Source organism: Schistocerca piceifrons, chromosome X, assembly GCF_021461385.2.
Source record: "Schistocerca piceifrons isolate TAMUIC-IGC-003096 chromosome X, iqSchPice1.1, whole genome shotgun sequence".
NCBI lineage: Eukaryota > Metazoa > Arthropoda > Insecta > Orthoptera > Acrididae > Schistocerca > Schistocerca piceifrons.
In genome coordinates this window covers 166,456,468-166,470,579 of record NC_060149.1, presented here as the reverse complement: position 1 = coordinate 166,470,579, position 14,112 = coordinate 166,456,468, and the positions used below count along the sequence as shown (strand labels likewise).

Sequence of the window (14,112 nt, the reverse complement as noted above, 5' to 3'; positions counted from 1 at the left end):
GTGTGTGTGTGTGTGTGTGTGTGTGTTCCTTATAAAGATTTGCTCCATGATATTAATGAACTTTGTTAATTTAATTTATAAAATTTTATAAATTCTATTGGTTAGAAAGTTAATCTTTTTTGGGTATTGAGTCTGTCATTATATTTTGTTTGTATATTATATATCATGATCAACAGCTATTAAAATATGCAGTGCTAATTTATTCCTACACAATGGGAGTCCCAGGTTTGTGACCATGGGCCCATCTTATATGTTACAACTTTTGCTCATTAATATTGGCATAATTTGATTCAGAAAAATCAGACGACCCAAAGTATACAACAGATCGCAGAAATTTACACTGGTTTGACTATAATTGGCACTGAAAGTTTGGGTCAGGTGAAATCTTTAATTACCAATGTTTTTTTGAATTAATTAAGTTTGGGCTAATCTAATGTGTTACCGAAAAGAGGAAAACAGATCTTTAATTTGAAAGCAGTGTCTCAGTTTGAGTTTACCCAGTAGCTCGTAAGATTGTCCCAATGCCTAGATGAATGATAAGTTACAATTGCAATAACTTCTGGTTGCCATCAGTTCTGATGAAACTAATTACCTCATTGAAACTGGAACAACGAAAAGAATGATCTGAATAATAAAGTTTTGCGTGTGTTTGGGGGGGGGGGGGGGGGGGGTCGTTTCTACAGTTTTTATACTTTTCGTAACGTGTGCTTAATGTAGGAACATTAACTTGAAAATTGTGAAAATAAAATTAGCAAAAAATTTATATGGGTCTTAATACATGATATAGAAGTGTACTCAGAGTAAGATGGTGGGAGCCATCCTGCTTGCTCACATGGTGGTGGTGGTGGTGGTAACGGTAACTTGCAGCAGCAGCTAGTGTAGAGAGCTGCATGAAGATAGACTTTGGAATGAAGGACATCATCATCATAATTTGAATTTGTCAGACATGTTTTCAGTAGCTTTACACTTATAATTAAGTGACACTATAATGTATTTCAATGTAATTGTCCATCTTGGTTGCTATTATGTCTAAAAACACCTTAATGTGTTTCGCCCACAGCCATAATTAGTATCACATTTTAAAAAAAACTGGATACACTGTGTCTCATGAGTTACACATATACCTGTACCATGACTATGTGTAGATGGTGATATAAAGTGTATCGAGTCTTTTAAATGTGATTCCGATGATGGCTAAGTCTGAAATGCATTAAGGAATATGCCTGTTCTTTAGCAGTTTCACATAGATTTCTTCTTTCTCATTCTCTTTATCTCGCTTCCAACTACCTTTAATCCAGAAAAAGAACCAGTTCTTCCAGTACGACTGAATCTTTGTAGTCAGTGCTTGTGACAAACACTCGGTGTGAGTTGGTCATAGAATACTGAAAGCTAACATGTAATTTATAAAGAGTTAAATGTACTTCATATGTAAATATGCAGTACAGGTCTCATTTATTGAACACAGTGCGCAAACAGTGCAAATGGTCAGAATCAAGTTCTAAGTGTAGTAATCAGTGAACAGCAAACAAGTACCATGGACGTAGCAGCAGTCATTGTCAGAGAAAAACTTGATTATACCTGACAAACATTAAGAGCAAATACTGGAATCTTGTGAAACTCATTGCACTGGTCCTATGCTTTTCTGGAAGACACATTACCCTACATGGGTATGTCTGCTGCATAGGGTGACACTCTCAGTTCAAGCATGTGGAACAGAGTGCTGCTGGTGGTGTGATCTGGCAAACCTTGTGTTGGATTCACTGTCCTGAGTCACTGACAGATACATCGTGGCTGTGGCCTGTACCCAAATTGTGTAAGTTATGTAAGGTCCTAAACGTTCATGTTTTGCTTTTGAGTTGATTTATTTTTTCTGGATCCTTTAATGATAAGTGGGAGGAGGTAGTAAACACACACATCACTAAAGAGTACATATCTTACACTTATTGTAATGTACTACACATTTTCACTGACTTTTTTATTAATGGAGGGTGTCTCCTCATGTGTCATTAACGTTGTAATTTTTTCATGCATCTTTGTAGGAGAATGTGCACAGTGTATTAGCATCAGAAAAACAAGTTGAACAACTTATGGAACAAATTGAGGCTGCAATAACAGAAGCAGAACATGTTGAAGCTAGATTAAATTCGTATGATGAGGTCCTTTGCCATATAAGAGACACAATGGAAAAAATGGAGGAAAAGAATTTATTAATAGAAGTTGCAAACCGTAATAATCGCAAACTACTGTCAGAGCTGGAACAAGTGATTGTAAGTACCTAATTGACCACTTCTCGTGATCAGTCATTGTGTTATTGACTTTATCTATTGCTTACATCATAGTTACTTGAATAAGACTGTTTATACATATGTGAATCTAATTACATTTCAGTTCTTAGTCATGAGTTATGGAGCTGTTTTAATATTCCTTTCTGTTTTGGTGTATGTTGGAAATATGGTACTAGCTAATACTGCTTGTGTGTAATTGTAGGGATGATGGCCTGCTTTGCTGGTTATGACTAGTTTCTCAAAAATAAATTGGGGGCATTGTCGACGTTGAATCATTTGACTCGTCATATAAAAATCAAGAGAAAATGAACTGAAACTTGTTCTTTCATATCTGTTGATGAGAATGAGTTAGTTATTTGCAGTTTCTATGAATTGTAATTACAACCTTTTGCTCTGATGTGGAACAAATCAGTTTCACAGTTATAGTACACTTTCTCAGCAGAAAATTTTGCAGAATGCTGACCATTTACATGATTCGTCGGGTCTTTTTCCTCACGGTCAATCAACAAACTTGATAAGGGAGTAAATGTACTGTTGGGCTGTTGTCAGCATGCTCAACTGTTTAAAAAGCTAACTAAAAGAAATTACAGATTGCATGCTTCATATTATTCTTGTATCTGCTTCTTTGCAACAGACACTTTTTCCTCAGTGGTGAATTATTGGGGAATATGATGCCAGAAGGCATTAGTGAATAAAAATAAGAAAAGTAAGTCATAAACTTGATATTTTCTTCTCCAAAATCTGGTATATGTAACAAAAATGTTTCAAAATGTAGATGTTTAAGATCTGTAACATGTAACTTACACTTCAGATTCTCATCAATAGAAGTGCCTAACAATTTAGAATATTCTGTTTCATTTACTGATTTACCCATGTGCATTGCTTTTAATGGTGTGATCAGGCCATGTGCATTATTAAATTATGTATATTGTGTTTTATATAAATTCACCGACACTCTGTTTGCAGAAAAGTGATTATTAATTTTCAGGAAAATGTTATTTACATTTTCAGGTGTCGAATTTTCTCCCTTATGATTTACTATAATACTTTCGTCTTCAACTGAGAATACTGTTTCTGCTTCTTGGATATGTAAGGGCGTTTATATGTAACAATAACAAGAGTGTACCCAATCCTTGCGATACAACTGTAGTGATTATTACACATTCTGAAGATGACATTTCATTGAGTACGCTCCCTGACTTTATTAATGCAACATGCTGAACAGTTTCAGTCACAGTCAGTTACAAGCAAGCTCTTTAATACCGCAACATTTGAACTTGTATAGGAGAATACTGTGAACTGTGAAATAAAGTGTTTTTGACAAGTCACAGACATTACCAGTTGGCAATATTTTCTTATTTAAAGAGAAAGAGAAAGACCCATGATGCCACTTGATGGGTGGCGCACTATGAGCAGGTGGACACAACACGTGTGATATCATTGTCAATACCCGACAGAATCACATGGCAGCAGGCCAGAAATTTTGTGTGAGATACACCCCAATGGTCAAGGTGGAGAAGGTGCATGATGTCTTGCTGCAATGCAGATGGGATCACAACCCTAGGCACTGACTCTTTAGTAGTCAACAGTAACACAGCATCACGAATGGAGAGCTGGTGATGGAGAGCATAATATTGACGCAAGGGATCCTAATGTCCGGCCCAGTGATCTATCCGACCAGCTGTGATGGACAAATTGAACAATGTGACATAAGACAGGATTGGCCGTGACAGAGAACTGCTAATAGGAAAACCATCCAGGTACTTTGGGCTTCGACGTCTAATTAGAAACACAACAGTTCATCCTGATCGAATGCTGGATTGTGGTCAATTGACAACTGAGAAAGAGCATCCACATTAGTGTGGTGTACTGTGGGCAGAAATGAATCCTGTAATTATAGAATGTCAAAAACAGAGCCCAGTATTGCAGGAAATGGGCTGCTTTGTCGGGAAGAGATGCTGAAGGATGGAAAAGAGAAACCAGAGGTTTACGTTCAGTAACCATATAAAATACAGAACTGTATAGGAAAACAAGAAATTTTTTAAGTGCATACACAGTACCAAGGGCTTCTTTTCCTATCTGTGAGTAGTGCTGTTGCAGCTGATTCAGGGATTAGGAAGCATACACAATAGGGTGCGTAGCCTCTGCTCTTCCCACACTGTATATAAACTTAGATTCTCGGAGCACACTATGCTGCCACTAACATGTAATAACTCATCAAAGTATGTATACTACACAGCATCTTGTTGGATAGTATAACTCAAGATGCTATCTCTCTTCTGTCAAATTCCACTTAATACAAAAAACTTCTAATAGATAAAATACAAAATTGTACTATAATTGCTGCTGTAGGGATAATTACTGTCAGTTAGAATTGATGTAATGATAACAAAGAAGCAGCAAAAATAGGCAATACAGTAAATTTTTGTAAGTACAAGAAGGGTTCTGAGTTCACAACAGGGTGAAAGAAGCAGAACTGGTAGATGTAAAAGGATGTGGAGAGTATTGAAAATTAATACAAGTCAAAGAAACTTGTACAAATCAGGAAGAGGAACTTGTTTGGTTTCCATATCATTCTTCAAATTAATACAAGTCAAAGAAACTTGTACAAATCAGGAAGAGGGACTTGTTTGGTTTCCATATCATTCTTCAGCATCGAAAACTTTATTTAGGCAAGGGAGCAACTTCTGTCAGTAGAACTATACTCTTAAGATGGCAGCTTTATAAACTGTATAATTTCACTATTGATGACCATCCTCATTCTGAACTGTCAGTCAGGGCTGAATGAAACACAGAGCATGGTCTGCATGATTGACCATATGAAAGCTTGCACATTTACAAATTAGATAGTGAGAGATTGGTAATGTGTAGTACAGGACATGTTATTTATAAACTCAGGGCTAACTTTCTCTTGAAGAAACAAAATGCAATTGAGAAACATATCTGTAATGAATGGGAAATGGTTACCTACTGCATCTCAGAACAATCAGTTGGAGTACATACAAGACAGTGTACAGAGGGTACAGAAATGTAAATAACAGTTGACATGGATACATATGTATAAACAAGAAAGGAGATACTCTCACCTAACAGTCTTAGTAGAACTCTGTAATTCCAAGGAGAAACAGAATGTGTGAAAGTTGATGAACTGTGAATTGTGTCACTCTTGTGTAAGTTATGACGCTGAATTACAGCTTTTTAGCAAAGTATGTATGTGTGCCAGAGCAGGACTCAAACCTGTGACTTTTCCTTTTGCGGGCAAGTGCTCTCCAGGCACGACGCACAACCTGCCCTAGCAGCTCCAATTCCGCCCTTACCTCAACTCCTACCTTCCAAGTGAAAGTGTGAGGGTGGGTCTTGAATTGTGCTTGGATAGCTCAGCCAGTGAGTGCTTGCCCATAAAAGGCAAAGGTCCCAGGTTCAACTCCTGGTCCAGCACACAGTTTTAACCTGCTAGGAAGTTTCAGATCAGTGTACATTTCACTGCATAGTGAAAATTCATTCTGGACACTGAACAGTTTCACAAAGTTTACTTTGAGACTGGACATGTGGTGTGGTGCTGTGTTGCACTTATTCAGCAGTAGTTGAGTTAGTTAGTTAGTCAGTTACATGGTCCTTTGCTCAATAGCATGGAAAAACCATTATGATGTGGAACGTGTCAAATGCACAAGAAATGTTCACAGGAAACAAGGTTTTTAATATATATATATATATAGAGCCGTATACCGAAATATTTCTATTATCTATCCCATTCACTCAAATGGCACGAATTGCATATATTATATCTCCAGATTTATTTACTCATATTTAAGAATTCATCTATGGTATAGAAGGAGTTGTCAAGGAGGTATGATTTCAGTTTGTTTTTGAAGCTATTACTGCTGTCTGTCAGACATTTTATTTCATCTGGTAATTTATCAAAAAATTTTATAGCAGCATATTTTACCCATTTCTGTGCCAAATATAGGTTAAGTAAAGGATAGTGTAGGTCTTTCTTTTTTCTGGTATTGTGATCATGAATGTCGCTGTTGATTTTAAACTGGTCCATGTTGTTGAGAAAAAAATTCATTACTGAGTAAATGTACTGTGAAGCAGTTGTAAGAATTCATAACCTTTTAAACAGATGCCTACAAGATGTGCGACTATGAACCCCACACGTTATTCTAACTACTTACTTTTGAGCAGTGAATACCTTTTGCCTAAGTGTTAAGTTGCCCCAGAATATTATTCCGTATGACATCAGAGAGTGGAAGTATGCAAAGTATGTTAGCTTACTAATTTCTGCATCTTCAAGACGCAGAAGTTGCTGAACCTAGTCGCTTTAGGAGATCCAAAATATGACTTTTCCAATTAAGATTCTCATTTATATGTACACCCAAAAACTTACAAGGGAACCTCCCCATCGCACCCCCCTCAGATTTAGTTATAAGTTGGCACAGTGGATAGGCCTTGAAAAACTGAACACAGATCAATTGAGAAAACAGGAAGAAGTTGTGTGGAACTGTGAAAAAATAAGCAAAATATACAAACTGAGTAGTTCAAGGGAAGATAAGCAACATTAAGGACAACGGGAACGCAGGAGCTCCGTGGTCTCGTGGTAACGTGAGCAGCTGCGGAACGAAAGGTCCTTGGTTCAAATCTTCCATCGAGTGAAAAGTTTAATTTTTTATTTTCAGTTTATGTGACAAACTCTTATGTTTTCATCACTTTTTTGGGAGTGTTTATCACATCCACAAGAAAACCTAAATCGGGCAAGGTAGAAGAATCTTTTTACCCATTCGCCAAGTGTACAAGTTAGGTGGGTCGACAACATATTGCTGTCATGTGACGCACATGCCGTCACCAGTGTCATATAGAATATATCAGAGGTGTTTTCCTGTGGAGGAATCGGTTGACCTATGACCTTGCGATCAAATGTTTTCTGTTCCCATTGAAGAGGCACGACTTTTGGCTACTAATCGCACGGTTTTGCGATGCGGTCGCAAAACACAGACACTAAACTTATTACAGTGAACAGAGATGTCAATGAACGAACGGACAGATAATAACTATGCAAAAATAAAGAAAGTAAAATTTTCAATCGAGGGAAGACTTGAACCAAGGACTTCTTGTTCTGCAGCTGCTCACGCTACCACGGGACCACGGTGCTCCTAACCTCACATTGTCCATTATGTTGCTTATGTGGCCCATGGACTACTCAGTTTGTATATTTTGCTTATTTTTTCACAGTTCCACACAACTTCTTCCTGTTTTCTCAATTGATCTGTGTTCAGTTTTTCAAGGCCTATCCACTGTGCCAACTTATAACTAAATCTGAGGGGGGTGCGATGGGGAGGTTCCCTTGTTAGTATGCTCTACCCTGGCTACTGACTTCTTTTGATGTGTTATGTTTATTGAAGGAATTATACTTTTTGCAGCAGAAAATTGGATGTACTGTGTTTTTTCAAAGTTCAAAGCAAGTCCATTCGCAGAAAACCAATTAATGACTTTTCCAAATACCTTATTTGTATCATTTTCTATCGGACTTTCTTTTACTGGATTAATAATTATGCTTGTATCATCAGCAAACAGTGTCAGTTCAGCATCTTGTTTCACATAAGAAGGGAGGTCATTCACATATATCAAAAACAGGAGGGGACCCATGATTGAACCCTTGTGGAACACCTAATGTAATTTCACCCCTGTTAGATGAAGTGGCAAACTCCTTTGAATCACTTGAAGCGTATAGAGAGATTTTTTGCTTCCTGTTCTGTAGATATGACTTAAACCACTCATATGCTGTTCCATTTCTACCATAGAATTGTAATTTCTGTAACATAATGTCCTGGTTCACACAGTCAAATGCTTTGGATAAGTCACAGAATATTCCTACCGGTGACACTTTAGTATTTAAGGACTCTATTATGTGGACATTGAAACTGTATATTGCTGTCTCAGTGGAACAGCATTTCTGCAATCCAAACTGTGATTTGCTAAGTATCTCACTACTGTTGAGATGGGTAACATTAAAACAATGTGGAGCACTTACAGTTGATGTTTTGAGTCACATATGTAATGCATCACTGACTCAGGATATTTTTCCAGACAGTTTAAAATATGCCATTGTCAGGCCTCTACAAAAACGGGGAAACCACAGATGTCAATAATTAGCAGCCAGTATCCTTGCTTACAGCATTTTCTAAAATTTTTGAGAAAGTAATGTGCCTTTGCCTTTCACGGGCAAGTGCTCTACCATCTGAGCTACCGAAGCACGACTCATGCCTGGTACTCACAGTTTTACTTCTGCCAGTATCTCGTCTCCTACCTTCCAAACCAAGGCCCGAGTTCGAGTCTCGGTCGGGCACACAGTTTTAATCTGCCAGGAAGTTTCATATCAGCACACACTCCGCTGCAGAGTGAAAATCTCATTCTGGAAACATCCCCCAGGCTGTGGCTAAACCATGTCTCCACAGTATCCTTTCTTTCAGGAGTGCTAGTTCTGCAAGGTTCGCAGGGGAGCTTCTGTAAAGTTTGGGAGGTAGGAGATGAGATACTGGCAGAAGTAAAACTGTGAGTATCGGGCATGAGTCGTGCTTCGGTAGCTCAGATGGTAGAGCACTTGCCCGTGAAAGGCAAAGGTCCCGAGTTCGAATCTCGGTCGGGCACACAGTTTTAATCTGCCAGGAAGTTTCATATCAGCGCACACTCCGCTGCAGAGTGAAAATCTCATTCTGGAACTCCTCCTTTATCCATACTAGATCTACAAGTGTAAGATGCTAAATTATACCCATTTATACTGACATTTTCCATCCCCACAGTTACATGGTGCTCAGATCGACAAAGTATATCAATCTCATTCTTATTTTTGAGGTCATCTAAACCCATTATCAGCTCATCTACTTTATTTTTTATTCCCCTGATATTTTGGTGAAGTAAGTTGATACCTCCCTTAGCTTTATCCCTATTTGCTGTGCATGAAGTTTCTTTTCTTCTATTTTCCTTGGTTGTTGTCTTTCTGGAATTTGGCTTTAACGTAAAAAACCTGTCTGCCTGGTCCCAATAACCACAGGGATCACCCCTTACAGGATCTGTTAATAGAGAAGCTAACTTATCTTTCCCCTTCCTATTAAGGTGCAGGCCATGTGTAGTGTAGCCCCACCTACCAATAGCATCAGTTGGAACAACACTCATGTGAGACTTTGCCAGTGTCTGGAGCATCCCGTTCAGCTCAGTGTTAATACACCTTACAGCAGTGTTTACCCAGGGCTGATCATGGCGCTAAAAGACCTCCACAAACCCCACATTCGTGTGCCCAGTTTCTGCTTCTATTTTATCCACGTCACTCTTAATACTATATCTTGGATTCATGGCCAGGCTGTTTCCTGCTCCCCCAACTATAATTACCTGATCTTCCTTCTCAAAGTCCTTGCATAGCTGACTTGTTTTCTGTCACCTGGCTAAGGCTATCACTTGGTTTCACAAAACTTGTGACCAGGTACTCTGTCCCTAATTTCTCCTGAAGCTGTTGGCCCATACCCCTCCCATGACTACTACCTATAAGCAGAATTTTTCTTTTCCTATTCTGGTTTGATCCCGACCTGTCTTTTTTCTTTAAGCTAGTATTCTGCTTCAACCTACATTCAACTACATCTGAATGAGGCCCTTCCTCCACTACTTCAGATAGCAAGCCAAACTGATTTGCTAACTGAATTTCAGTAGTTTTATTTCGCCCTTTGCTTGCTACCTTCTCCCAGCGCCCAGAGACTTTTTCCTCCCTTAGCTTACATAATTCCAAATTTGTGATTTCTAATTCAGCCTTAAGGGCACAAATTGTTGCCTCCTGTTCCACAATTTTTCTGTCCTTTCTACATAACCTACACTGCCATGGAAGAGCCTCATTATCTACCCTCGTTTCCTCTTCGCTGCACTTGCCCCAAAGAAACCACAACCTGCAGTCTATACAGAACACCCCCTCTTTCAAATTCTACAGCAACCACCACACTTGTCACACATGGTTTGAGAGTAAAACGTAACACAAAAGCGGAAAATAACTTCAACAACACAATAGTTTCGTAAGCTGTACTAATACGTAACTAAACACTAATGTAAACAAACTTATAAACTTGCTTCAGAAACTTTTAATTAACCACACAAATTCTGGATGAGAGACACAAATTAATTTAACTGTGAAGCCCTAAGTCTAGTCAAAAACAAATATCTACTCTCATATTAAATTTACGCCTAAGTATGTAAACAAACTCGCGACTGCCAGCCTTTACGAAATACTTCCTTTTTGATGTAATTACATTTAGAAAAGTGAAACCTTCAATAGATAGATTAGATAAGAAGTAAATGCACTAGTCTAAAATGTAATATTAATTAAATTGGCTCTTATTTCAATATTAATCACTTAACTTAGTGAGAGCTTTGTACACCCGCGTCCGCCTGGCTGCAGGGCTGCCAACTCCAGAACAATAGGCAGTTCAGTTCTTCAGAGAGTGTGTAGCAGTTCACCTGCTTTATTTCTTTCTTCATTTGTTGTCCTCAGTGTTGACGTACTGGCTGCTACACTGGCTGAAAAATGGGTTGTGGAAGTACAACTACTGTATACTGTAAATGATGTTGCCGACAGAGGCACATTTGCATTTCACAGCAGTTTACTTTCACTTTTCGCAGCCCCCCATACACACATTTAATATGGCCAGTGCACTATTGTTCTAACTTCCTATAAGCCTAATTAATAGTTTGCAGGCGAATGTCCACATACTGCTACAATAGTTTCCTGTTGAATATCTACGAGCAGTAAAAACCTAACCACAAAGTTCACCGTTCTTGAATATTAGAATGGTACATATGGAGCAGACACTACCATTGTTTTAACTTAACACATGGCCTAATTGTGTAACACTTATTTCACAATTAAATTGAAGCATTGTTGTTGTTCTAACCAACACAGGTCCCTTGTCTGAAACTTGGCTATGGACTGACTGTCTCGTGACCAGAAATCAGGCCCTTATATATCCTCACAATAATAGGTACTGAAACAAAACATTGTTCAAAGTTAAATTTACAGAAATTACAATTAAAACTTAACTCATTAAATTAACTGAATACATCGAAAAATTGGCTCTTTTTAACAGTTTCTTCTACTACAAGACTTAGGCCGAATTATTTGTTTAAATGAGGAAATTAACATATATCGTTATGCAAACAATACTTTTGACAAAACTGTTAATTACTTTGGAATTAATTAAGAGCTGGCTTTGCTAACATGTTTTTGATTAGAGCCAAATAGATACTTTAAGATTACTAGCATTTCATCTTCCAAATGTTTATAATTAAACACAGAATTTATATTTGTTTTTACGTCACCAGTAGTATTTAAGTTATGAAACAATTACTGATTTCGCCCTATAATGAAAGATACTAACTAGGAATAGTTGAAATAAATTAGAAAATCAATTACATACATAAAATTAAGCACAAAACTAGATCTGGTGTTATATTCTTTAAAACTGAGGGCCAATCTTTCCCTTTTTTGAAAATGTAGATTATATTCATGTATGTTAATGGTAATTAGTTAAAAGTGAAAAAATGAAATTTAAGGAGGCAGATGGCAAAACAAGAGAGGATTGACCAGACAGATATTGCAAAAAAAAAGTACAACAATCAAAAATCTTATCAAAAACTACGGAAAATGTGTTTCTAACTTATATGAACTGGCCATATGAAAATCCCCATACAAAATACTTACATACAGTGCATTCTACAATGTCACAATACTTACATACAGTGCATTGTACAATGTCACAAAAGATCCGCAAGTTATACTTTTAACAAATATTATGCATCTTCATCATAATTTATGTTCTTTTGGGTTAAACTAGGATTACATTCTAAGATCCATATCATTTGATACAAGTCCTGTCTTGCTTCAGATAATAAATCCTCATGGGTTGCAATTGACAGAAAATTTCACTTTATCAATGTTTAGTATTTTTCACAAGCACTTTCACACTTTTCATGAACTTTTTCACATTTTTCTCACCAAGTTGTCCACACCTTCAACAGGTCCAAGTGGCAGTTAATAGGGAAATTCATTGCTGTCAGTTCCCTTGGAGGTGGTTCTCCTCTGCCACAGTACATGAAAAAATGAGACAAAATACCCTACTTCAGTACACTTACTTTTACTTCTAACTTAAGTCTAAAAAAATTGTTCAACACTAATGGCAAATGATTGTCATTACATCATAAATAAATACATTACATAGTTCTCACAGCATTACAATAATTAGTACTAAAATTGACTATAGTGTGAAAAGTGTGGACTAGTTAAATTCTAAAATCAAGTGCACATTACACTCAAAACATTACTCTAAGGCCTAACTGTCTGAAACTGGTTAAACTTGAAAGACTTTGGGTTTTTTTCCCATTTGAAAGACTTTGGGTTTTTTTCCCATTTGCATAATAGCAAAAACTCAAGATGTGCAGTAGCATAGATTTACTAATCATTACGTTATGAATAAAGAATAGAGTCACTGTAAAAAAACTTAATTACTACTCAAATCAAAATTACTGGGATGGAAGTTGTACCAAATCATTGCCCCACTTCTCTACTCAACTCTGAACACTGCTGTCATTCAACCAGAAAATTAAATCCTCACAAAATCACAAAATGTTACCAAATAATTTACCTGCCCATCAGCCTAGTACCACAGTTATCAGTTAATCAGCAAACATATTGTTTTTCATTCCAGTATTACCGTCTCAAGCTCATAATTGCTCAGAACACAAATGTAAGTTTTCAGATAACCTATTGTTCCAATTATGCAGCATTGTATGACTTGTAAATATTGCTTTTTCTGTTAATCTCTCATTCCAGCTGGAGTGTCATGAATTGCACAATATAAACAGTACCCAATGTTGTCTAGTTCACAATTAGATCATCAATACAGCTACACCACATTTGTTTGTATATAGTTATCTTTTGCATTAATCATGTCTGTCAGCACCATTATTTCACTTACGTTTCTTACATTATTAGCCAGTAGAGTGCATTCTCAAAAAATATCCTTACTGCAGAGACAGTCTCCATAACCATTAAGACCCTAACATTATTCATTATTTTCTTATTTCATTATTTTTTCATTATCTGCTATATAAACACCTGCTCTGCTTATCTAATGCAAAATTGACTCTACTGAAAAACACTCCACAGTAACAGATCCTTATGCTAAGGCAAACTTAACTCTCATTACCGATCAGACAAAATCATCACTTAGACAAACTATTATTTCACTGTGTTCTAGCCTGAAGGGTGATATACATACATGTCTTGCTAATACATTCCACACACATTACTCTAGGCAACCATGTTTAAAAGTTGTAATTCCATGTTAGAAATGGATGTACCATGACACACTTCTATAGGTAGACAGTTATCTTCATATACTGCTTGCACAGACCACAAACACTTCTGTTATACCACATTTAATGTTAAGATCTCATATTTAAGACAGTTTTTTTCTGTATATTGACTCTGCTGTTGCTGCACCAATGCGCTGATTACTTCAGACGTTAATTATCCTCCACATATGCTGACACCTTTCATTTTCAGTTTACCTTCCCTCTTTGTCTGACAGACATTTACAATTAAAACTTAACTCATTAAATTAACTGAATACATCAAAAAATTAGTTCTTTTTAACAGTTTCTTCTACTACAAGAGTTAGGCTGAATTATTAGTTCAAATGATGAAATTAACATATATCATTACGCAAACAATACTTTTGACAAAACTGTTAATTACTTTGGAATTAATTAAGGGTTGGCTTTGCTAACATGTTTT

The 14,112-nt window shown here is 36.9% G+C and overlaps 1 protein-coding gene across 3 annotated transcripts in view; it reads left to right on the top strand.

Annotated features, from left to right (window-relative positions):
- LOC124721341 (exocyst complex component 1) overlaps positions 1-14,112 on the top strand; it is a 274,341-nt gene that overhangs the window by 153,640 nt on the left and 106,589 nt on the right. For all 3 annotated transcript variants that reach the window (XM_047246261.1, XM_047246259.1, XM_047246260.1), the window contains one exon: positions 2,040-2,267. In XM_047246261.1, coding sequence (XP_047102217.1) covers positions 2,040-2,267 — 228 coding nt within the window. The remainder of the gene's footprint in view (positions 1-2,039; positions 2,268-14,112) is intronic.